The 25,045-nt window shown below is 45.5% G+C and overlaps 1 protein-coding gene across 7 annotated transcripts in view; it reads right to left on the bottom strand.

Annotated features, from left to right (window-relative positions):
• The window catches only part of WIPI2 (WD repeat domain, phosphoinositide interacting 2), a 41,909-nt gene extending 23,364 nt beyond the window's left edge, over nt 1-18,545 (bottom strand). For 4 of the 7 annotated variants that reach the window (XM_032259603.1, XM_032259604.1, XM_032259605.1 and 1 more), the window contains exons 1-3: nt 18,236-18,537; nt 15,587-15,646; nt 8,837-8,919 (exon numbers count right to left, since the gene is read on the bottom strand). In XM_032259603.1, coding sequence (XP_032115494.1) covers nt 8,837-8,919; nt 15,587-15,646; nt 18,236-18,309 — 217 coding nt within the window. In that variant the 5' untranslated portion in view covers nt 18,310-18,537. Of the gene's footprint in view, nt 1-8,836; nt 8,920-15,586; nt 15,647-18,235 lie in introns of all 7 variants that reach the window. The other 3 variants (XM_032259606.1, XM_032259607.1, XM_032259609.1) reach the window with 1 other exon arrangement.
• Nucleotides 18,546-25,045: the final 6,500 nt, after the last annotated feature.

Here is a 25,045-nt window from a genome sequence, read left to right as displayed (position 1 = left end):
TTTTTTTTTTTTTTTTTTTTTGAGACGGAGTTTCGCTCTTGTTACCCAGGCTGGAGTGCAATGGCGCGATCTCGGCTCACCGCAACCTCCGCCTCCTGGGTTCAGGCGATTCTCCTGCCTCAGCCTCCTGAGTAGCTGGGATTACAGGCACGTGCCACCATGCCCAGCTAATTTTTTGTATTTTTAGTAGAGACGGGGTTTCACCATGTTGACCAGGATGGTCTCGATCTCTTGACCTCGTGATCCACCCGCCTCGGCCTCCCAAAGTGCTGGGATTACAGGCTTGAGCCACCGCGCCCGGCACCAGTACAATTTTAAGGGCAACTTGGCAACGTCTATCCATTTTATAATGTGGTTATCTGCTGATTCAACATGTCTGACTTTAGGGTTTATCTCACAGCTGTACTCACAAGCAGGCAAAACAAAGATGTCCACCCAGCAATTGCGGTCCTACAGTTATGAACATTAGTTACAATTTTTGCGTGGAAAGGAAAATGTATTTCCACAAAAAAACGTGTAACTAACGTTCACAGCAGCACTATTCACAGCAGCCAAAAAAAGACCACCACCCCTATGTCCATCAGCTGACGAATGAATAAAGAAAGCAGGGTACATCCATACAACGTAATATTATTCAGCAATCTAAAGGAATGGTGTTGATGTGTGCTACAACACGGATGAACCATGAACAATGCTACGTGAAAGCAGCCAGCCACACAGGATTCTGTTCATCTGAAAGGCCCAGCGTAGCAAATCTAAAGAGGCAGAAAGGAGTTTCATGAGTGCACAGTGCTGGAGGGTGGGGAAACAGGGAGAGGCTGCTAACGGACTCAGGGTTTCTTTTGGGGATGATAAAAATGTCTTAAAATTAGGTTATGATAAGGCTGCACAACTTAGTAAACAGACTAAACACACTGAATTGCAGACTTTAAAGAGATGAATTTTATGACATATAAATTCCATTCCAAAAAAGGTGTTTAAAAGAAAAATTCTCGGTATGGCTGTAGCTGAAACAAACAAACCAACCAAAACACCCTCAGCCAACCTACTGCACAGATGTGAACTTTGGTTGATATATTAAGAAGTGACGCATGACACATCTGATGTAAGGCAGCAGGGGACTTTGAATAGCAAGTCACATCTATTGTGGGGACACAGGCAGCAGCAGAGGCAGGACGGAAACTAAGTGTCAGGGCTGACTGCAGTGTCCGTGGGTAGCTGGCTGGGCCTTGTTGGTCTGTACCACCACCGAAATCATATGCTAAACACTGAGCATTCTGAAAGAAACAGATCTGTAACTCTCGCCACATTTACAAGAGTCAGTAATCAAAAGTAGGAGAGGTGGCTCTGCAAAAGGTAAAGATGAACCACCCATCACTCTGAAGTGAACATTTTTTTTTTTTTTTTTTTTTTTTTTTTTTTGTGAACACATTTTTGTCATTACTTAAGACTAATAGGCCAGTGCCAAGCACAATGGCTCATGTCTATAATCCCAGTACTTTGGAAGGCTGAGGTGGGCCGATCACCTGAGGTTAGGAGTTTGAGACGAGCCTGGCCCACATGGTGAAACCCCGTCTCTACTAAAATTACAAAAAATTAGCCAGGTGTGGTGGTGCACACCTGTAATCCCAGCTACTCGGAAGGCTGAGGCAGGAGAATCACTTGAACCTGTGAGGCGAAGGTTGCAGTGAGCCAAGATCTCGCCACTGCATTCCAGCCTGGGCAACAGAGCGAGACACCGCCTCAAAAAAAAAAAAAAAAAAAAAGACTAAAACGCCAGGCATGTCAGCTCACACCTGAAAGCCCAGCATTTTGGGAGGCTGAGGTGGAAGGATGGCCTGAGCCTACGAGTTTAAGACCAGCCTGGGCAACACAGTGAGACCTCATCTCTTAAAAAAAATTAGCTGGGCATGGTGGTGTGCACTTGTAGTCCCAGCTACACGGGAAAAGAGAGGATCACTTGAGCCCGGGAGGTTGAGGCTACAGTGAGCCGCGCTGACACCACTGCACTCCAGCATGGGCGACAGAGCGAGAGCCTGTGTTTTAAAAAGCAGTTGTAGTAGCCGTAACAGCCATAACAGAGAAGAATGTACTTCACAGTGACTAAGTTCACCAACCTGACTAGATCACTTCAGGAATACACCTTTTATAAAGCAACTTACTTTTATATATTACTAGTAGTTTAGGTTTGTTGCCATTTTTCTACTGCATTATTTCAAGATGCTCTAATATTTTTTTCTGTTAAAGTTCATATCCAGATGAACTTTTTTATTTTTTAGAGACAGAATCTTGTTCTGTCACCTAGGCTGGAGCCCAGTGGCACAATCTCAGCTCACTGCAACTTCTGCCTGCCAGGTTAAAGTGATTCTCCTGTCTCAGCCTTCCCAGTAGCTGGGATTACAGGAGTGTGCCACCATGTCTGGCTAATTATTGTATTTTTAGTAGAGGTGGGGTTTCAGCACATTGGCCAGGCTGGTCTTGAACTCCTCACCTCAGGCAATCCACCCGCCTCGGCCTCCCAAAGTGCTGGGATTACAGGTGTGAGCCACTATGCCAGGCCCAGATGAAGTTTTAAACACATAAATATACATGGAACCCACATAGCCAGAACAATCACTTTCCACTAAACTGAGGCACAGACGCCCAGCTCTCCCATGAAATAATGGTGGACAATGGATCAAACTGCTACGTGAAAGGTGCTATAATCATGAAACGAGGCTGGGCGCAGTGGCTCACACCTGTAATCCCAGCACTTTGGGAGGCTGAGGCAGGTGGATCACGAGGTCAGGAGTGCGAGACCAGCCTGGCTGACATGGTGAAACCCTGTCTCTACTAAAAAAAAAAATACGAAAATTAGCTGGGTATGGTGGTGTGTGCCTGTAATCCCAGCTACTTGGGAGGCTGAGGCAGGAGAATCACTTGAACCCGGGAGGTGGAGGTTGCAGTGAGCCAAGATTAAGCCACTGCACTCCAGCCTGGGTGACAGAGCAAGACTCCATCTCAAAAAAAAATAGTAGCAATCAAATGAAAGCAAAAGAAACCAGGCTGCACATATGTATTGACTCACGATGGCACATCCCAGGACACTGGTGCCAAGTAGCACTCAGGCTGACACTAAGAAGGGCTGAGCGTGAACTTCAGTGACCTCGTGTCAAAGGTCTTCCTTTTAGCCCTCATTCTAGGTGGCCTCAGCCACAGTTTCTACCAAACTTCCCTCCTAGAGATTGCCTAACACTTAAGAAATTAATTAATTACTTGATTTAAGAAAGAATGCTTCTTTTTGTTTCTGCTGGCGAGGTTTATAGCTGGCAATGATGAAACTCCTAGAGTGGGAAGGGAAGAGCTTTAATCCACTTCCGCATGAGCCTGTGGCTCCGCCAGGATGCAAGGTAAGAGCTCAGCATTCCATCACCACAGATTTAGGCCAAGAGGCACTCGTGGTTTCTCCTCTATAACATCCATTACTATAAATCTCACTGAAATTAATACTCCAACCAGTGCACCACCTGTCAAATAGACTAATGTCAGAAAGCACCATTTCTCAAACCTTAAGATGCAGATGATAGCCCGTAAAGTAAATGATGATTAGTTTCTTGGCCAAGCAGGAAGGTTGATAAAAGATGTTACATGTCAATGGCTGTGCTCCCATAATCAAAGCAGGCTCTAGCCGCTTTTGCTGAGCTAAGGAGCAGTCTGCTTGTGCTGGGTTTCAGAACTGAATGTTTATGAGATCTGTTTTCCTAGCTCAGAAATCAGCTTAGCAAATGCAAAGAAAACACAGTGCAGCTTTTGAAGAAAGCCAACTTCTAAACTTTTGGGATCTTTTACAAATAACAAACCCATACCCTTCATTTCTTTTGCCTAACAGTATAGGATACTGCTGTAGAATATTTTAGTGAAAAGAGAGCACATATTTGTGCATTATGTATATTCAAAAGACAACGATGACAACAAAAATGCACATAGAGAAAGAAAATAATCATATGGCAGGCTGGGTGTGGTAGCTCACACCTATAATCCCAGCACTTTGGGAGGCTGAGGCAGGAGGACTGTTTGAGGCCAGGAGTTCAAGACCAGCCTGGGCAACACAGCAAGATCCCATCTCTACACAAATTACAAATAAATTAGCCAGGCGTAGTAGCATGTGCCTGTGGTTCCAGGTACTCAGGAGCTGAGGTGGGAGGAATGCTTGAGCCCAGGAGGGCGAGAGTACAGGGAGCCATGATTATGCCACTGAACTCCAGCCTGGGTGACATAGAGTGGGACTCTCCTCATATGAGGCATCCATAAACAATGGGCAAAGCCTATCTGGCAGTTCTGCAACTTTCAAGTCTGAAATTATAACATCCATCGTAGAAAATCTATCTTCCAGTACTGTTAGACCAAGCTTTTGTGTGTGTCTGTGGATTTTCTTTTCTAAATAAACAAAAGAAGAACAAGTAGTTGTCAATCTTGTTTTTCTCTAAGACCAGCTCTGGCTCATTCTTTCTGTAACAGCCACAGTGAGTGACAGCAAAGATCTGATTTTATGACAGATTGTTAAGGAGTTTTTAAGGTAGAAGTCAATCCTGAGCCTGAACTAAATATTGAGACATGAAATAATATTCTTTATTCTGAGTCTACTTACAGAAAAATGCTAGAAAACAATCTTGACATTTCACTTAGTAGCTAACCTGTTTTCTAAGTGACATTCTCTTATCTACTCAAAAAAAAAAAAAAAAAAAAAAAGGATATGAAGGAGGAAAGGCAGATAATATTCTAGTAACAGAACAATGTAATAGCTTCGGTTTAAATATTAACCCTTAAAACATTTTTTGTCCATCTCATCATCTATTTTTAAGGGCCAAAGTTCACTAAGAAGAACACAGAAATTCATGCACCTACCTTACCATGTTGGTCGGTAAATATCCATTCTTTATTTTTAATTTATTTATTGAGACAAAGTCTCACTGTCACCGAGGCTGGAGTGCAGTGGCACAATATTGGCTCACTGCAACCTCCGCCTCCTGGGTTCACCTTGTGCCTCAGCCTCCCTAGTAGCTGGGATTACAGGTGCCTACCACCACGCGTGGCTAATTTTTTGTATTTTTAGTAGAGATGGGGTTTTGCCATGTTGGTCAGGCTCATCTTGAACTCCTGGCCTCATGTGATCCACCTGCATTGGCCTCCCAAAGTGCTGGGATTATAGGCATGAGCCACTGTACCTGGCCAACATCCACTCTTTAAAAGATACTATCAAAACAACTCATTCTGTTCCACAAAAAAATCTCTGGAAAAATAAGGCACCAGAAGCCAGTAAATAAACTTCAATTTGAGGAAGAGGAAAGACCAGGTTTTGGCATTCTTCCACTCTTAAGCACTGGCCTCCAATAGGGGAAAAAATGCTGCGTGTTTCAAAACAGATAACTACAGTGACTCCTGCAACAATTTAATAGCATAATTTAGGTACTTCACTCATCTGGACCTGGACTGAAGAGTTGTTTCATTCATAAAAGCCTGGAGACAGGCCTGCCCTCCGTTGTAGAAACCCCCCATGGGGAGCAGTCCTGTGTGGCTCAGGTGAAGGCAGCCAGGTGGCAGGGCTTCAGGAAGGCGGGCAGCGCCTGGGATAAACAGCCCTGGTTCACACCTACGTTATCACCCAGATCACAGCTCCCAGCCTCCATGGCAGAAGGCTTTTTTGGAAGATTTAGTAAGCACCAGTAGGCAAGTCTAAGGACAAAAAAAAAAAAAAAAAGGCATAAAACCTAAGCCAGCCAGCAGGAGCCCTGGGCAGGGATGCAGGCTCACTTGCAGAGGAGGCCAGGGCCCCTAAAAAGTCCCACCTCCTGGCAGGCAGGAGAACGCCATCATTTCAAGTCCCCAGCACAAAGAAGCGATTTTTCCCAGTGTCTTCATCTTATGTTAATGGGGGGGGGGGCTATTTATGTCTGTCTGCTCACCACTGTGTCCCTAGCCTGAGAGCTGACACCTATATATTTGCTCTTGGTCGTCCTTCACTGAAATGCAGGCATCATCAGAGCAGGAACTCTGTGGAAACTGCATCTGCCTGCTGCACACCCTCAATCAACACATACAAGGGAAGGGAAACAAGAATGAATATGGAGTGTTCATCCACATAAGCTCCCTGATCCTCCTCATTCTTGAGAGATGTCAATAGGAAGAGCAGAATTTCCAAATGTTACACCAAACCACGGTGAAAGCAAAGTTCCTCAAACCGGAACACTCAGAAAGGCAATAATGGCATTGTCAACAAGGAGGAAGCCCAATTCCCCAAAAGCTCTGCAGATAATGAAAATGATTGCGATGAACTCTCTCCTTGACCCCAGTATCACTCAACCCAAGTATACTGCAACTGCTGAACTCCTCCACTTCCTGTGACCCGGATCCCTAACTGAGGTCAGGGCCACAGGGAGGTTCGGGTCTACTCAAAGTGTCACAGAGGAGACGATATTTACAAAGCACATTACCAACCAAGGATGAGCATTAAGCAGATACAATGAACTTGCAAAACTCAACACTAGAAACTCAAATAATCCAATTAGAAAGTGTACAAGAACATGCACAGATGATTCACCAAGGAGGACAGAGATGGCAGGGCAGCACACGAGGAGATGGCCCGCTAGGGTAACACAATCACAACCACAACGAGGCAGCAGCACACGTGTCATGTCCGTCAGAGGGGCTGGAAAAGCAGTGAAAACACCAAGTGCTGGCAAAGATGCAAAGACACAGGGTCACTCGTACATTATCAATGAGAATATAAAATAAGAGTTTGGGAGTTTTTCAAAAAACGTTAACATGAAACTCCCATGTGGCCAGCAACTGCACTCCTGGGCATCTGCCTCTGACAAATGAAAACTGATGTCCCCACAGAACCCTGTATGTGAATGTTCACAGCAGCCTTATTTGTAATAACTAAAAACTGGAATCAGCTCACCTGTCCTCTAACAGGTGGGTGGCTACACAAGCTGTGGTACAGACAGAACATGGTGTATTACCCGGTAATACAGAATAAGCTGCTGACAGACACAACGGCTGGCATGCATTTCCAGGGAATGATGCTGACTGAAAAAGGCCATCACAAAGGGTTTTATGCTTCCATTTATCAAACATTTTAGAAATGATAAAGTTTTAGAAATGGAGGACAGGTGATGCCTGAGATTAGGTGTGAGATGCGGGGGCAACAGGAGGGAGGGGGTGTGGTATGAAAGGGCAGCAGGAAGGAGCACTGTGGTGTTCCAACTTGACTGTGGTGGATACAGGGAACTGCATAGAACCTGACCGGGCCCGGTGGCTCGTGCCTATAATCCCAACACTTTGGGAGGCTAAGGCAGGTGGATCTCCTGAGCTCAGGAGTTCAAGATCAGCCTGGCCAACATGGTGAAACTCCGTCTCTATTAAAAATACAAAAATTGGCTGGGTGTAGTGGCGGGTGCCTGTAATCCCAACTACTTGGGAGCTGAAGCAGGAGAATCGCTTGAACCTGGGGGGCAGAGGTTGCAGTGAGCCAAGATTGTGCCACTGCACTTCCAGCCTGGGCAGTAAGAGCAAAACTCTGTCTCAAAGAAAAAAACAAAAACAAAACACTGGCCAGGAGTGGTGGCTCACGCCTGTAATTCCAGCACTTTGGGAGGCTGAGGCAGGCAGATCATGAGGTCAGAAGTGCGAGACCAGCCTGGCCAATATGGCGAAACCCCCTTCTATACTAAAAAATACAAAAATTAGCTGGGTGTGGTGTTGTGCACTTGTAGTACCAGCTACTCAGGAGGCTGAGGGAGGAGAATCACTTGAACCTGGAAGATGGACGTGAGCCAACATTGCACCATTGCACTTCCACCTGGGTGACAGAGTGAGACTCTGTCTCAAAAACAAACAAAACAAAACAAAACAAAAAAACCTTTCAACATACCGAGTGGCTCAAGTATCTCAAAAAAAACAAAAAAACCCTGCACAGAACCTACACACATACACAAACGAGCACAAGGAAGACTGCAGAGTGTGCACAGGAGAGGTGGATGTCAATACCCCAACTATGATAGTATACTAGGGCTTTGTGAGATGTTATCATGGGAAAGAACAGGGCAAAGGTACAAGGGACCTGTATTATTTCTTACATGTGAATCTATAATTATCTTAATTAAAAATGACACATGTGGGAAGAGTTCAAAGCTTCCCGTCACTGTCTCCAACAGGGGGTTTACTCAGCAAGCACTATTTTGCACACTGTTAAGTACACACGTACATAATCTCTAATACTGGCAATAATCTCCCAGACCTGCATTTCTGTTTTGCAAAAAATAAAAGAAACTGAGGCCCAGAGATGATGTAATCCACCTAGAAACACACACAACGTGACTGAGCAAGAGGCCGACGCACCTGACCCTCCCCACTGTTCCACGTGCCTCTCTGATGGGCGGGCTGCTTCAATGCTGTAAAATGCCAATGCGAGAAAATACATTGTTCCTACAGGGGCTGTAAAATTTTCAATTTTCTGGGAGCCCTTTATGACAGTAATCTAGGCAGTTTTAAACGGCATTAAAAAGGGAGAGACGTTACACAACAGTACACATGGGATGAGATCATGTACTGGAGGCCTTCATGAACAGAATTCCTTCTGTATCCAGACTCCTAGGTGGGCAAATGCACTGATCTGGGCAGGCACCTACAGGTGTCACCAGTTGCCACCTCCTGGGAGATGAAGGTGGAAGCAGAGACTGACTGGTCAAAGGGTGTCTGAACTTCAACCGCAGTGTCTGAATTTTAGACCGCATTCCAGTTCAAGTACAACTTGTCTTTTTTTTTTAAGAAGGGGAAAAATAAAGCAAACACTTACTGCATTCATAGATCTGTTCCAGCTTATCCACAGAAGAAAGGGAGAAAAATTTATAACCGGACTTACTACCAACAGCTAGGGACCTGCAAAAAAGCCAAATTCAGAAATAAGAGCTGATACATGCAGAGACTGACAGTGTACAAACTAGCTCCCCACATTCCCAGTGAGTACCCGGCTAGTTCCCAGCATGCCTACCACAAATCAGAGCAGATCATTTCACATCGTTTGTACCAAGTGCCTGGGACAGGAAGGTGTCATAAGGTCAGTAAAATAAGGACAATATTAGTATTTAAAATCTATGAAACTTTTCTGAGGCTGGATGTGGTGGCTCACGCCCATAATCCCAAAACTTTGGGAGGCTGAGGCGGGAGGACTGCTTGAGCCCAGGAGTTCAAGATTAGCCTGGGCAAAATACCAAGACTCCATCTCTACAAAAATATTAAAAATAAAACAATTAGCCAGGCATGGTGGTGTCCCTGTAGTCCCAGGGAGCTACTTGGGAGGCTGAAGTGGGAAGACTGCTTGAGTCTAGGACAGGAGGTTGAGGCTACAGTGAGCTATGATCGCGCCATTGCATTTCAGCCCGGGCGACCGAGCAAGACAGTCTCAAGAAACCAGAAAACTTTTTCTGGAGATCTAACATAAAGCATGGTGACTGTAGCTCACAATAATGTATTGTGTACTTGAAATTTGGTAAGACAGATCTTAAGTGTGCTTGTCACAAAAAGGAGGTAACTATTTGAGGTGATAGATGTGTTAATTAACTTGACTGTGGTGATCACTTCAAAAGGAACATATATATAAAACATCAGACTGTATACCTTAAACAGACACAATTTTAATTATACCTCAATAAAGCTAGGGAAAATTAAAATAAAAATACTAAAAAACTCTATAAAACTTTAAGTTTGGGATATAAGCAAACGTAATCAGCCTTAAATTATTGTTTCCTTCAAAACAATATATCGGCTTCTTCAAGTGAGCTGACATATACATATAGTGTATGTCAGAGTATGAGAGTTAAGTAAGCTGGCTGGGTGCAGTGGCTCACGCCTGCAATCCCAGCACTTTGGGAGGCTGAGGTAGGCAGATTACTTGAGGTCAGGAGTTTTGAGTCTGGCCTGGCCAACATGGCGAAACCCTGTCTCTACTAAAAATACAAAAATCAGTCAGGCATCGTGGTAGACGCCACCTATAATCTCAGCTACTTGGGAGGCTGAGGCAGGAGACTGGCTTGAACCCAGGAGGAGGAGGCTGTGCCACTGTACCCCAGCCTGGATGATAGAGTGAGGCTCCATCAAAAAAAAAAAAAAAAAAAAAAAAAAAGTTAAGTGAGCGAATTTTCTAAATTTTAAACAAAGATATTTACAATCAAGGTGGATGCAGGCATCTCTCTGCACTTCTGCAGGCCTTTACCACCTGTGGCTCCATCCTTTATGCTGTGCCATAGCTGAACAGTAGGGTGGAAATGAAATGGACTCAAAAGCTACCTTAGAGTCTGAATCAGAAGGCCCCATCATCGGCTGGCAAGGAAAAAGCAGATGACTGGTGTTTGATGGCCTTGCGTTTAAGATTCCATATTCCTCGCCCAACACCACTGCTTCTTTGAGGAGGCTCAAGGAGCCCACAGCTCAGAAGCCCCTCCCAGCAGGGGCCTCAGGGATACCACAGGAGGGGTTTCCTCATCAGAAAAGTGCCTCTCCAGAACCCAGCTGACCAAAGAAAGCACAATAAGAAGCAAGTCCAGCTTTCAGCAAAAGAAAGATGAGTGAATGAGCAGGAAGCATTGGGTGCCGAGGAATCAGACACCATAATCACTTCGAAAGTCTGGGAGAAGGTGAAAATGAGCAGGTAAAACAGAAGGCTGGAAACAGGGAAGGGGGACGTTCCACACTGAGTATTTGTACCCCAAGACAGGATCAGGGCTAGTTTAATGATCGTATCATTTATTAAAAACTTGAGATTTCCAACCACTCTTTCGCACGTATGTGGAAGAAATGTATTCCCAAAGGAAGTTGCTACAATCAGTATTGATCTGTAAAATCACATTGGTTCATCTTACAAGTATAAAAAGAACAGAAACATAACTCTACCAGCTCATATCATTTTTCTTTGCAAAAATTCTTTGCTTCTTTACTACACTGAATTATATCAATTGTTATAGCAATGAAACAATTAGGTATTACCTGTAAGTATTTTGAAAATTAATAAAAGAACCAAGAATAGAGTAATATCCCTAGGTTAAAAATAAAACAAAATCTCAGCAACACAGAACTTTTGGGAAACTGATGTAAAGGAAAATATTTTCCAGATAACTAAGGGTTGCTATTTTAAGCATCACTCCCCAGCTCCCATATTCTGATTAAAAAACAAATTGTTCCTGAATTATATACCTTCCTGTGTCCTTAAAACAAGGGATGACAAATTCTTTTTTTTTTTTTTTTGAGACAGAGTCTCGCTCTGTTGCCCAGGCTGGAGTGCAATGGCGCAATCTTGGCTCATCGCAACCTCTGCCTCCTGGGTTCAAACAATTCTCCCGCCTCAGCTTCTTGAGTAGCTGGGATTACAGGCATGCACCCCGTGCCCGGCTAATTTTTGTATTTTTAGTAGAGAGGGGTTTCACCATGTTGGTCAGGCTGGTCTTGAACTCCTGACCTCATGATCCACTGCTTAGGCCTCTCAAAGTGCTGGGAGAAGAGGTGTGAGCCACCGCGCCCGGCCTAGGGATGACAAATTCTTTTGAGGGTTTGGTATACCCCATATCAAACAGCCAGACTGTAGTGCTGAGTTTATTTATTTACCTATTTTTGAGATTGAGTTTTGCTCTGTCTCCCAGGCTGGAGAGCAGTGGCTTGATTTTGGCTTGCTGCAACCTCCCCACCTTCCAGGTTCAAGCAATTCTCCTGCCTCAGCCTTCTGAGTAGCTGGGATTACAGGTGCCTGCCACCACGCCTGGCTAATTTTCGTATTTTTAGTACAGACAGGGTTTCTCCATGTTGGCCAGGCTGGTCTTGAACTCCTGAACTCAGGTGATCCACCTGCCTTGGCGTCCCAAAGTGCTGGGATTACAGCCATGAGCCACTGCGCCCGGCCTGTAGCAATGAGTTTATAAAAATATTTTTCTAAAAAAAATTTTTTTGCTATCTTTTGTTTTGCCAACAGTTGTCACTTTTCCTCGTGACCATCCTACCATCATTAACAGCCCTTCTCCTTCCTAATTTCTTAGTAACTTGGAAACCAAATCACCAAGCTTATTAGCATTATGTATAAAAAAAGCTTAGGTAGGGCTTCTCCCATTGGCAAAATTAACGAGCCTTAGCCCGTGATCCTTGGGTTAGACATCCTGGTTCTCAGCTGTGCTCCCTACACACAGAATTTGTTAAAACTTGCCAATCAAATTCAGATATTTGGGAGCTGAGTTAGGATATTAAATACCTCAGCTAAAAGTTTAACCCCACAGTTTATAAAACTGGGCATTCCAATCAATAGAAAGGGAAACAAAAATATTCCAAATATGTTTTGAGACGTATATATAACATGGTATGAGTACTTTTATTAGTAAAGGTAAGTTTTGTTTTGCTTTAAGACGAAGTTTTGCTCTTGTTGCCCAGGCTGGAGTGCAATGGCACAATCTCGGCTCACTGCAACCACTTCCTCCTAGGTTCAAGTGATTCTCCTGCCTCCGCCTCCCAAGTAGCTGGGATTACAGGCATGTACCACCATACCCGGCTAGTTTTTTGTTTGTTTGTTTGTTTGTTTGTTTTTTTGAGACGGAGTTTCGCTCTTGTTACCCAGGCTGGAGTGCAATGGCACGATCTCGGCTCACCGCAACCTCCGCCTTCCAGGTTCAGGCAATTCTCCTGCCTCAGCCTCCTGAGTAGCTGGGATTACAGGCATGCGCCACCATGCCCAGCTAATTTTTTGTATTTTTAGTAGAGACAGGGTTTCACCATGTTGACCAGGATGGTCTCGATCTCTTGACCTCGTGATCCACCCGCCTCGGCCTCCCACAGTGCTGGGATTACAGGCTTGAGCCACCGCGCCCGGCCCTAGTTTTTTATATTTAGTAGAGACGAGGTTTCATCATGTCTCTACTAAATATAAAAACTAGCTGGTCAGGCTGGTCTTGAACTCCTGACCTCAGGTGATCCACCTGACTCAGCCTCCCAAAGTGCTGGTATTACAGGCATGAGCCACCACTCCCGGCCAAAGGTAAATATTTTTAAAGAATGGCATTAAATATAAATACGATTGATATTTTCGTCTCAACATCAAACAATCAAGTTCCACACTCCTACGGAGATTTTGCTTTAAACCATTTTGACACTGACCTGACCATAAAATGGCTGACATATTAATGGGAGAGGCAGAGCAAGTATGAGATCTGCCCTAACACAGTTTTATTGCCAAAAAATGTTTATTTCTTTAGGGCAACAGAGTGGGATTTTTTTTCTTTGAGACAGAGTCTCACTTTGCCACCCAGGCTGGAGTGCAGCAGTACCATTTTGCCTTACTGTAGCCCCAACCTCTCCTGAGCTCAAGCGATCCTCCCATCTCAGCCTTCTGAGTAGCGGGGACTGCAGGCGTGTGCCACCACGCCTGGCTGATTTTTGTGTTTTGTGTAGAGCCAGGGTCTCCCTGTATTGCCTAACCTGATCTCAAACTCCTAAACTCAGGGGATCCTCCTGCCTTGGCCTCGCAAAGTGCTGGGATTACAGGCATGAGCCACTGTACCTGGCCCCATCAGTGGGATCTTTCACTGACAAAGAGGAAAACCAGCACATCGTAACCAAAAAAATGTATATTTGCTCAATCCCCCAATCTTCAACTGTGCCTGGTGTCCAAACCCAGAGACCCTGCTCTACCCTCCGCAGAGACTAGGCCTGTCCTTTGCTAGGGAAGGAGAGTCACTGCATTTTAAACACACTGGAACCCATCCTCCTCATTTCACACCCCCACCACCCTGCTTCTGGAGACCTGGACTGCCCATTCCTGAGCCTGTCAGGGATTCTGCAGTTTAAACAATGTTGCTTCTCTGCTTTCTCCACTAGCAATTTTAGATCCAGCTTCCTTTACTACTTGCTAGCTTCCAAACTGGCTAGTATCTCCTTTCTTATTCTTTCTATCCTATGGATTTAAGCCTTTTAAAATATCTTTTTGAGGCCAAGAGTGGTGGTTTGCATCTACAATCTCAGCTACCCAGGCAGGAGGGTCACTTGAAGCTAGGAGTTTGAGACCGGTCGGGGGAACCAATTGAAACCCCATCTCTACAAAAATTAAAAATTAAGAAATGTTTAAAATTAGAAAATATAGCTTTTTGACATTTTACTGATTAACATTTTATTAGGGTCTGGGGATGGAGCCACAACAAATATTTATGTTTGATGCATCATTTTTAACTGAAAGCCTCTGTCAATGAATTTAAACCTGAACCTTCAACATCAAAAAGACAGGGATGGCCACTAAAAAATGAAGATGTGAGTCAGATCTTTTGCTTAACTTCCTTTTCTCCATCGTCCCTAATTGTCAGTCCATAAAGGCTCTCCTCCTTCATGATCTTTGCGGAGGAGCCATACTTGTCGGTGAGCTTAGGTGGATACAGCCCAACACTGTAAACCTAAAGCAATCTCAACTGTGGCTGCCAGTCCAGACCTCCAGTGGGTAAGCCCTGGTGCCCTCTCTTTCAGGGTCATGGACAGCTTACCCCATCCCCGCTCTACCTCATATCCTCTCCATTCCAGACCTCCACCTCCATATCCCTGCAGCCTTTCTGACTCATCAGTATCCCAAGCAGAGTTCACTCTTTCTAGGCTTTTTCACCATGATGTTATCACGTTCATCCAGAACCCAGGCCAGAAACTGGGCGTCACCTAACTTCTCCCTCGGCTGCATGATGCACGTCCTGTGGGTCACACAAGTCCTGATGACGAGTCAGTCTCCTTTCCAGTGGTCACTGCTGTTGGACAATATCCTCCTCAGTCGCCTCCTGCCCTCCTCCAACATACCCTCCAACATGACTTAACACTTTCAGGATGAAGGATCTTAAAAACCATCTTCAGGCCGGGCACAATGGCTCACGCCTGTAATCCCAATACTCTGGAGGCTGAGGCAGGAAGATAGCTTGAAGCCAGAAGTTTGAGACCAGCCTGGTCAGCAGAGCAAGACCCTGTGCCTACAAAAACTAAAATTAGCCAGGTGTGGGGGCCTATGCCTATAGTCCCATTTTCTCAGGAGGCTGAGGCAGGAGGACCACTTGAGCCCCCAGAATTCAAGGGTGCAGTGAGCTATGATCATTACAATTGTGCCACTGCACTCTAGCCTGGGCAAGAGTGAGACTCCATCTCAAATACAAAAACCAAAACTCTTGATTAACAGATGAGCAAAGAGAGGAGGGCAGTACCTTTCCAGCACAATGACATAACCTAGAAGAGACATGGTGGAAGCAAACAGGTTTCTCCTATTGTCTCCAGACACTTCAGAACATAAATTCTGCAAACACAAGGCTTGGAAAGTCAAGTCCCTTCTTTACGCCATCCCTTTTACACATGGCATTTAAAACAGACATTGCTACATCACTAACTTCCCATAAGCTGCAGTGTCCACCGGAAAAATTTAGTTCTTGATATTTCCATTTAAGATTCAAGTGATCCTCTGCCACTTATTAATTTCACTTCAATTTCAGAAAGCCAAAAAGTCCTCTAACACAAGCCTTCCAAGGTGATACTTTCAGAAACCAGGGTTGTAACTAACCAGACAACAGCGCGATGGCCATGGCCAGGACCAGTTGCTCTTGATCCCCTTTTCACTGCTCTAGGTAAAAACAAAACAAAAACAAAAACAAAAACAAACAGATGGTAAAATGCAAATAAAACTTATTTACACCTTTAAGATAAGAATCATGAGAAAGTATAACATTGGAAATCATATTACCAGTACAAGAAGAAAGGCAGGACAGTTATAGTTTGGTATGTAATGACTACAGAAAGAATTTAAAAGAAAAAAAAGTGAAATGACCCTATAACTAACATATATTCTAGTAAGTGAACTGGCTTCCAAATTTTCTCACTGAATACAGTCAATGTGAGTTCTAGACGGACTTTCTTTGTCTTGCTAAAAATTTTGTTCCTCGATAAATCCTGGAGTTTAAGAAGGCAGGAAAAGGTAAAAGCCATTAAAGCTCCCTCTGGGAACTTCTCTGTTTCTTTCAATGGTAGATTTAAAACAAATTACAGTCATTTTGGCCTAGTCAGCTTTTAGTAAAATCCTAACTTACTCTTCATTCCAATTTAGGTTTACACTACATCAAGGTCTCTCTGGCAAGTCAAAGTTATGAAATCTCAAAAGTTACAGAAATCTCTTGAACATAATAACTTCAGGGCACATAGAAAAGTGGGTAAGTGTGAAAATTTCCAAGTGTGAAAAGATCCTATTTCAGGCCAGAGTGACATTATTCTATTACACTGGGAACATGGCAGTCTAGCTGAAGTCACAGCAAAAGAGAATGCTTTCCTTTGATTTCATTCTGATATAAATAATTAGTGAAAAACTGAAAGAGTGGTCGATGATGTTTTGAAACTCTCTAATTTATACAAGGCATAAAACCCCCTACTACCATTTCTTACTGGTCTCAAAATACTGTGGATTTGGGCTTCAAAACCAAATCACAATGGGTTTGGAATGTCCTCTTCCCTATCTGGATTTAACATAGTCTATTCCACTTCAACTGCAACAGGTTATCTGAACTGTTTCTGTTGTCTGGCTTTTGGCCACATTGAAAACTACAGTATTTGGGAGTTTTAATCTTTACATGTTGTTATGCTATGATTTCTAAATTCACTGTCTTCAGAATTCTACTCCACAGGCAGAAAAAAAACAACATGGCAGAGCAGAAATAATATCGGAAGAGAGCTCAGGAGGCTAGACTCCACTCCTGCCCCTACTCCACAATTAACCAATTCTAAGACCCAGACCAGCTCAGCACCTTTCAGAACGAGTTCCTCATCTGTGGTGGGATGAGGCAATCTGCCCCTTCCAACTCTCATATAGTCCTACTGTGTGACTGTCTTCACTGCTTTGCAACAGTGCTATTGGACACTTGCTGCACACCATCCACTGGATATTGGCCATTCTAAACTTTTAATTTCCTAAAAAATCTCATTTTCTGCTTTAATTCCACTCAGGCAGTAACAACTCAACCAATTACTTAGTAAGAAGTCAAATGACCCACTCCTCCTCCTCTCTTTCATCACTTCCTCTTACTCACTTCCAAGATGGCTCTCCTCCCTTCCAACCCCGTAACTCATCCTTCTCCAGAAAGCTCATCTATTAACCATTCTCACAAGTCCTCCTCCCAGGAATCTGAAGACCCTGCTTCTAACTCATATGAGTGTGGACAAACAGCGTTCTGAATGCATGGGCTGGCACTAAGGTCTTCTCTTGCCCTGAGGATGACCCACCCCCTAGAGCTCAGAGGCTCCTGGGGCACTGGTCTGTAACGCCTCTCTTGGCTCAGGTTCTCCCTAGGTAGGTCAGATGCCAAGGTTACTGCTAAGTCTGTTCCTTGCTGGAGACATCAAAGTTACCTGCCAAAAAGAACAGTGAGGGCCGGGCGCGGTGGCTCACGCCTGTAATCCCAGCACTTTGAGAGGCCGAGGTGGGCGGATCACTTGAGGTCAGGAGTTCGAAACCAGCCTGGCCAACATGGTGAAATCCTGTTTCTACTAAAAATACAAAACAATTAGCCGGGTGTGGTGGTGGGCACCTGTAATCCCAGCTACTTGGGAGGCTGAGACAGGAGAGCTGCTTGAACCCGGAAGGTGGAGGTTGCAGTGATCTCAGATCGCGTTACTGCACTCCAGCCTGGGTGACAGAGGCTCCTTCTCAAAAAAAAAAAAAAAAAAAATGAGAAACGAAGAAAAGAACATCAGAAAGAGAGAAGGGTCCTTGAGAGGATGAAGAGACAATGAGAAGGGGCTGATTCAGTGACTGAGTAGGAGACGCTAAGCAAGAAGGGAGAGGAGAGAAGAGGAAGCGACTCACTCCCACCCCTCCACAGGCGGCCTAGACAAGCCAAGCCCCAAAGTTTGGCCCCAACTTTGCGAGAAGTAATGAGGTTTAAAGCTAGGTGGCCTCCCCGCAGGAGGGTGAAAGCAGCCTCCTCTCCACCACCTCTCCCGCCCCGAGGCCGCAGCTGCAGGGCAGCACCCGAGGGTCTCCCTGGAGGGCGCCCCTCCCTGCGCGCCCCGGGGACGCCTCTGCCCGCCTTGGCCCACAGGGAGGCCGAAACTGCGACTCCGCTGAGCTTCACAGCGAGGACCTCCCCACGCTGCCAAGGCCGAGGCCCGACCCCGGCCTCACCCCGTCCCCAACTCCTGACCCTGACCCAGACCCTGGCCTTACGTGTTGTCCTGGTTGAAGTTGGCGAAGAGCAGCTGGCCGGCGCCGGCCTCCCCGCTCTGGCTCGCCAGGTTCATGGCTGGGCGCGCGGCGGGTGGGCCCGGCCGGGGAGGGCGCGCGCGCAAGGGCGGGTCAGGCTGCACTCAGGGTCGGCGCCGGGACCCGCTCGCCGCCTCGGTCGCCGCCACTCGCCGTCCCGGGATCAACCGCCGCCTCATCCCGTCCCCGCTCTTGTTTATGCTCCGGAGCCGGGGCGCCCTGTGCGCCTGCGCGACCCCGCCCCCCGCGACGCACGGCCTCGCTCGGCGCAGGCGTACTGTGGAGGCCCCGCCCCCTCACGTCCCGCCCGGGCTCAGGTTCCGGTGGATCACGCACGCGTGGGGACGCGTAGGGGCTCGCAGGACTTGGCTGAGGGCGCGCCCGCTGCCGCGCATGTGCATGGGGAAGAGCGGGCGGGAGTCTGTTCTCTGCGTCTCCTCTTACTCAATCGCGGCGCGCGGTGGTTCATGCCTGTGATCCCAGCACTTTGAGAGGCCAAGGTGGGTGGATCATTTGAGGTCAGGAGTTCGAGGCCAGCCTGGCCAACATGGTGAAACCCCGTCTCTACTAAAAATACAAAAATTAGCTGGGCGTGGTGGCGGGCGTCTGTCGTCCCAGCTACTCGGGAGGCTGAGGCAGGACAGTTGCTTGAACCTGGGAGGCGGAGGTTGCAGTGAGCCAAGATCACACCACTGCATTCCAGCCTGAGTGATAGAGAGAGACTCCGTCTCAAAAAAAGAAAAAAACCTCATTGGGCCCTCCGCGTGCCAATTACTTCTGGATTCTTCTGCACATTACCTTATCATTTTTATTATTATTATTATTATTATTATTATTTTGAGATGGAGTCTCACTCTGTAGCCCAGGCTGGAGTGCAGTGGTGCGATCTCGGCTCAATGCAGCCTCTGCCTCCAGGGTTCCGGTTCAAGCAATTCTCCTACCTCAGCCTCCCAACTAGCTGGGATTACAGGCACGAGCCACCATGCCCAGCTAATTTTTGTGTTTTTTAGTAGAGATGGGGCTTCACCATGTTGGCCAGTCTGGTCTTGAACTCCTGACCTTGTGATCCGCCCTCCTTGGCCTCCCAAAGTGCTGGGATTACAGATGTGAGCCACCTCACCCAGCCCATTTTATTATTATTTTCTTTTTTTACTGTCCTCTGAAGAGAAGAAATTTGGTTTAACCTTTTTATTATTTTTAGACAAAGTCTCACTCTCTTGCCAAGGCTTGGAGTGCAGAGGCGCAATCACAGCTCACTGCAGCCTCGAACTCATGGGCTCAAGAGATCCTCCTACCTCAGCCTCCCAAGTAACTGAGAACACAGGCACCCGCCACTTCGCCCTGCTAACTTTTAAATTTTTTGTAGAGATGGAGGTGGGGGGGCGTCTCACTATGTTGCCCAGGCTAGTCTCGAACTCCTAGCCTCAAGTGATGCCCCCACCTCAGCCTCTCAAAACACAGATTACAGGTGTGAGCCACCACAACTAGCCACATTACGTTATTTGATGCCCCCTACAATCCTATGTAGAGAATAGTACATCTTAATTTACAGATTTGGAAATGGAGGCTCGGAAATAATAATCTATTTGCCAAGCACTAGATCTGACACTGGAAACGTCCTTGTTTCTCCAAGGTCCATGCTTTCTGGGTTCCTGGGACAGGATCATCCCTTAAGTTTATTAATTCAACAGTACTTTGACACACCTCTCATGCGAACTAAATAGGCCTCCTTTCCCTCAGAGAAGTTATAGTAGGGGAGATATTTCAATATCATTAGAAGACTGGGCTCAGTGGCTCTCACCTGTAATCCCAGCACTTTGGGAGGAGTGAATCACCTGAAGTCCGGAGTGGATCACGCTGAGGCAGGTGGATCATGAGACCAGGAGTTCGAGACCAGCCCAGCCAACATGATGAAGGCCTGTGTCTACTAAAAATACAAAATTTAGCTGAGTGTGGTGGCAGGCGCCTGTAATCCCAGCTACTTAGAACGCTGAGGTGGAAGAATCAATTGAGCCCAACAGGTGGAGGTTTCAGTTAGCCAAGATTACATCACTGCACTCCAGCCTGGACGGATGACAGAGCAGAAAAAAAAAAAGGCCAGGCATGGTGACTCAAGCCTGTAATCCCAGTACTTTGGGAGCCTGAGGCAGGTGGATCATCTGAGGGCATGGGTTCAAGATTAGCCGGGACAACATGGTGAAACGCTGTCTCTACTAAAAATGTAAAAATTATCTGGATGTGGTGGCACACCTTTGTAATCCCAGCCACTCGGGAGACTGAGATGGGAGAATTGCTTGAACCCGGGAGGTGGAGGCTGCAGTGAGCCGAGATCATACCACTGCACTCCAGCCATGGCAACAGAGTGAGACCCTTGTCTCAAAAAAGAAAATAAACACATAATTATAATTAGAAACTCAGGGGTATAACAAACACATATATGGAAGTCATCCAACTTAGATTTAAAGGACAGGTACTGTGTTGTTGAGAAGGCTCCTGGAAGAGATGAGACTTGAAGTTTGATTAAGTAGTCTAACAGGATGAAAACACTGTATGGGAAGGGCTTGGGGATGAGGGTGTGACCTGATCAAGAACTCTGTATTCAAAGTGGAAATGCAGACACAAGGCAAGATTTGGCAGGCGAGACAGGAGGTGGCCAGACCAAGCTGGGTGCTGTTACACAAGGAACTGATCATTATCTGATTATTGTCCATAAGAGCAATGATTTGCCATTGAAGACAGACGGGAAAATGGAATGATCCTATGAGTGCTTAAAGAAGTTAATTCTAACCATGGGGTCAGGAATGCATTGGAAATCATTCATGAAAGGATGGTCTTTTCAATAAAATCCCCCTACCTCACACCATATCCAAAAATTAATTTGAGATAGATTATAGTCCTAGATGTGAGAGGTAAAAACAACAAAATTTCTAGAAGGAAACAAGAGAACGCCTTCGTGATTTTGGGATAAACAGTCATCTAGACAGGTACTTTAAGGCAGGCATGTTGGCTCGTCCCTGAAATCTCTACACTCCGGGAGGCTGAGGCAAGCAGATTGCTTGAGGCCAGGAGTTTGAAACCAGACTAGGCAACATAGGCAAACCCACTCTCAACAAAAATACAAAAATTAGCTGGGTATGGTGGTCTGTGCCTGGGGTCCTAGCTCCTTCAGAGGCTAAGGCAGGAGGATGGCTTGAGCCTGGGAGTTTGAGCTGCGGTGAGCTTCGATCGCACCACTGCACTCCAGCCTGCCTGACAGAGTGAGATCTTGTCTCAAAACAAAACAAGTTCTTTAAAAAGTACTGATCACAAAATGAAAGATTGGCCTTCATCAACGTTGAGAAAAATGGCCTGTTCATCAAGAGACCATTAGGAGAGGATGACAAGGCAAGCCTTAGGGATACATATGCTTGCAACATATATTTTTGATAAACGACTCACGCCCAGAACTTCTACACGTCAATAAGAAAAATATAGACAACTAGGCAAAAATATATGAACACAAACACTTCACAAAACAGGATATCACCATGGTTAATGAGCACCTGAAAAAGTGATCATTAATACTCATTAAGAAAATGCAAATTAAGGCCAGTCGTGGTGGCTCACTCCTGTAATCCCAGCACTTTGGGAGGGTGAGGCAGGCAGATAAACTGAGGTAAGGAGTTTGAGATCAGCTTGGCCAACATGCTGAAATCCCCTCTCTACTAAAAATACAAAAATTAGCCAGGTGTGCTGGCATGCACATGTAATCTCAGTTACTCTGGAGGCTGAGGCAGGAGAATTGCTTGAACTCAGGAGGTGGAGGTTGCAGTGGGCTGAGACTGTACCACTGCAGTCCAGCCTGGGCAACAGAGTGAGACCCTGTCTCAAAAAAAAAAAAAGATTGAGAGGATCAATTTCTATGTTTATTCAAAGAAACTGTAAACATCAGTTCCATGGGATAATTGGGCTTGTTCCACCTAAAGAACTAAACCCTAAACCCTGAGCCTCCTTTACTGGTGGCCAAGTCATCTAGTTTTTTTTGTTTTGTTTTTGTTTTTTAGACAAAGTCTTGCTCTGTCACTCAGGCTGGAGTGCAGTGGCGTAATCTCGGGCCACTGCAGCCTCCGCCTCCCGGGTTCAAGTGATTCTCTGCCTCAGCCTCTTGAGTAGCCGGGACTACAGGTACACTCCACCATGCCTGGCTAACTTTTTTGTATTTTTAGTAGAGACAGGGTCTCACCATGTTGGCCAGGATGATCTCAATCTCCTAACCTTGTGATCCACCTGCTTCGGCCCTCACAATACTGGGATTATAGGCATGAGCCACCACACCCGGCCTCACTTGTCCAGTTTTTGTTTCACTGCTCTATCATCTGTGTGATATTGGGAATGGCTGGAAGGTGTTGGAGAGCAGGCTGGGTTTCTGCCAGGGACGTGGCCTGCGTGTGACTCAGGAATGCACCTGCATGTCTCAGCTCACCTGGAGACAGCATCAGCTGACGTTCCTGATGGCGTGGAGAGCAGGAAGGATGCTCAGGGGCTTCTATCACAGCTTTGGGATTCCTCCAGGTGATTGGCCCAAAGCCAAGCTCAGACAGAAGAGACCTGCTTTCAACCTGACAGCAGAAGCATCATCTGCAGGTTTGTGGAGTCTCCTTATGTGCAACCTTTGGAGCTGAGCAATCCTCCCACAGACAAGTTCCTAAATAAACTTGTGGGATAAACAACTGGCGTGGAGGAGGGAACTAAGGACTGGAGTAAATAAGCCACTGCACCCGGTCACAGTTTCCTTAAAAAGAATCCCAGCACTTTGGGAGGTCAAGGCGGGTGGATCACCTCAGGTCAGGAGTTCAAGACCAGCCTGGGCAACACAGTGAAACCGTGTCTACTAAAACTGTGAAAAATTAGCCGGGTGTGGTGGCGGGTGCCTGTCGTCCCAGCCACTCAGGAGACTGAGGCAGGAGGATTGCCTGAACCCGGAAGGCAGAGGTTTCAGTGAGCCAAAATCACACCACTGCACTCCAGCCTGGGCAACAGAGGAGACTCAATCTCAAAAAAAAAAAAAAAAAAAGGCTAGAATATCTCATCTTCTAAGAATGCTATTAAGATAGGATGGGGGTTGGAGGAAAGGGGGTAATGATGGACAAAGAGTACAAAATCTCAGTTAGAAAGGAGAAATGCTTTTTTGAGAACTATTGCACAGCTTGGTGAATGTAATTAACAACAGTGTAGAGTAAATTTCAAAACTGTAAAGAGATCAGGCATGGTGGTTCATGCCGGTAACCCCATCACTTTGAAAGGCCGAGGTGGGAGAATCACTTGAGCTCTGGAGTTGCAGACCAGTCTTGGCAATATGGTGTGGCTCCATCTCTATAAAACAAATTAAAAAATTACCCAGCCATGATGGCATGCAGCTCTAGTTCCAGCTACTTGAGAGGCTGAGGTGGGAAAATTTCTTGAGCTGGGAGCTTGAGTCTGCAATGAGCTGTGATCATGCCACTGCCCTTCAGCCTAGGTGACAGAGTAAGACCCTGTCCAAAAACAAACAAACAAAAGTTAAGAAAATAAATTTTAGGCCGGGCGTGGTGGCTCACACCTGTAATCCAAGCACTTTGGAGGCCAAGGCGGGTGGATCGCCTGAGGTGGGGAGTTCAAGACCAGCCTGACCAACATGGTGAAACCTCATCTTTAAAAAAATAAAAAAAAAAAGAAAATAAATTTTAAATGTCCTCACCACCAAAAAATGTAAGTATTTGAGGTGGTGGATATAGTAATTAGTTTGATTTAATTATTCCATATTGTATTCATAAGTCATAACATCATGCTGTACACCATAAATACACACATGGTCAATGTACAATAAAATAAAAAAATTTAAAGCATGGCAATGGGGAAAAAAAAAAGATTGAATGCATAAGAGGAAATGCTTCCAGAATAGTGGAGCAAGAATCTCCAAAAACCTGCTTCTCCATAAAAGCAAAGAGAACACTGACAAAAATGGTCAAAATCAGCTTCTTCAGACCTGGAAATTATCTAAAGGCTTGCAGCAATTTGAAGAGCATATGTTCAAGTAAAAGGGCTGAATCTCAGTATAAACACTGATTTTGTAGCATTTTAATTTACCCTAAAAGCATCCCTGTTTCCCAGATCCATGAAAATCTGCCAGCTTTTAACCAAGGTAGCTGTGAAAACAAGCATCCTGCCAGCTACTGAAGAGGCAGGCTGGGCTTGGAGCTCCCTAAAAGTCCCATTCCCAGAGAACTGTCGCTATTTGATTTGTCTGGCAGTTTGCTGAAAAACGTCATTCTCAAAGCTTATCTTTATTTGATCCAAGAGTTTTTCCAGTATCTGTGCAACTAGCCCTATGCCCAAGGCATTTGTCCAAAACAATCAGTGGCAATTGTTTAACATTGCAACTACCTGCTATGGTGTAATCAGTTGGGGCCAATGAGAAACTGACCAAAAATTTTTAAAAGGAATAAGTGGGAGATGAGATGTCAATAAGATATTTTGAAAAGCTCCTGCTGTGTTTCCAAGAATTCAGTGGGCTATATGTACGTGCAGGGCTGGGTGCACACCCAGGAAGACCTGAGAAGATCCTAAACTCTCACCTCTGGCTGACCTTGAAAGCCTGCACAAGAGGAAATGAAGGCTAAGGCAGAGTTGTAAGTTGCTTGGTGGAATATTAAAGACGTGCCTCAACACACACACAGTTCCTCAGCATATGGTGCAAAACTGAATGGTTCAAAGCTTTTAAAAAGGTCTCTTTTTAATTTTTTAAATAAATTTTTT

Source organism: Sapajus apella, unplaced genomic scaffold (genome assembly GCF_009761245.1).
Source record: "Sapajus apella isolate SASKATOON/1434 unplaced genomic scaffold, GSC_monkey_1.0 scaffold110, whole genome shotgun sequence".
Lineage (NCBI taxonomy): Eukaryota > Metazoa > Chordata > Mammalia > Primates > Cebidae > Sapajus > Sapajus apella.
Note: the sequence above shows the minus strand (reverse complement) of the source record. Positions and strands in the feature narration are given on the sequence as shown.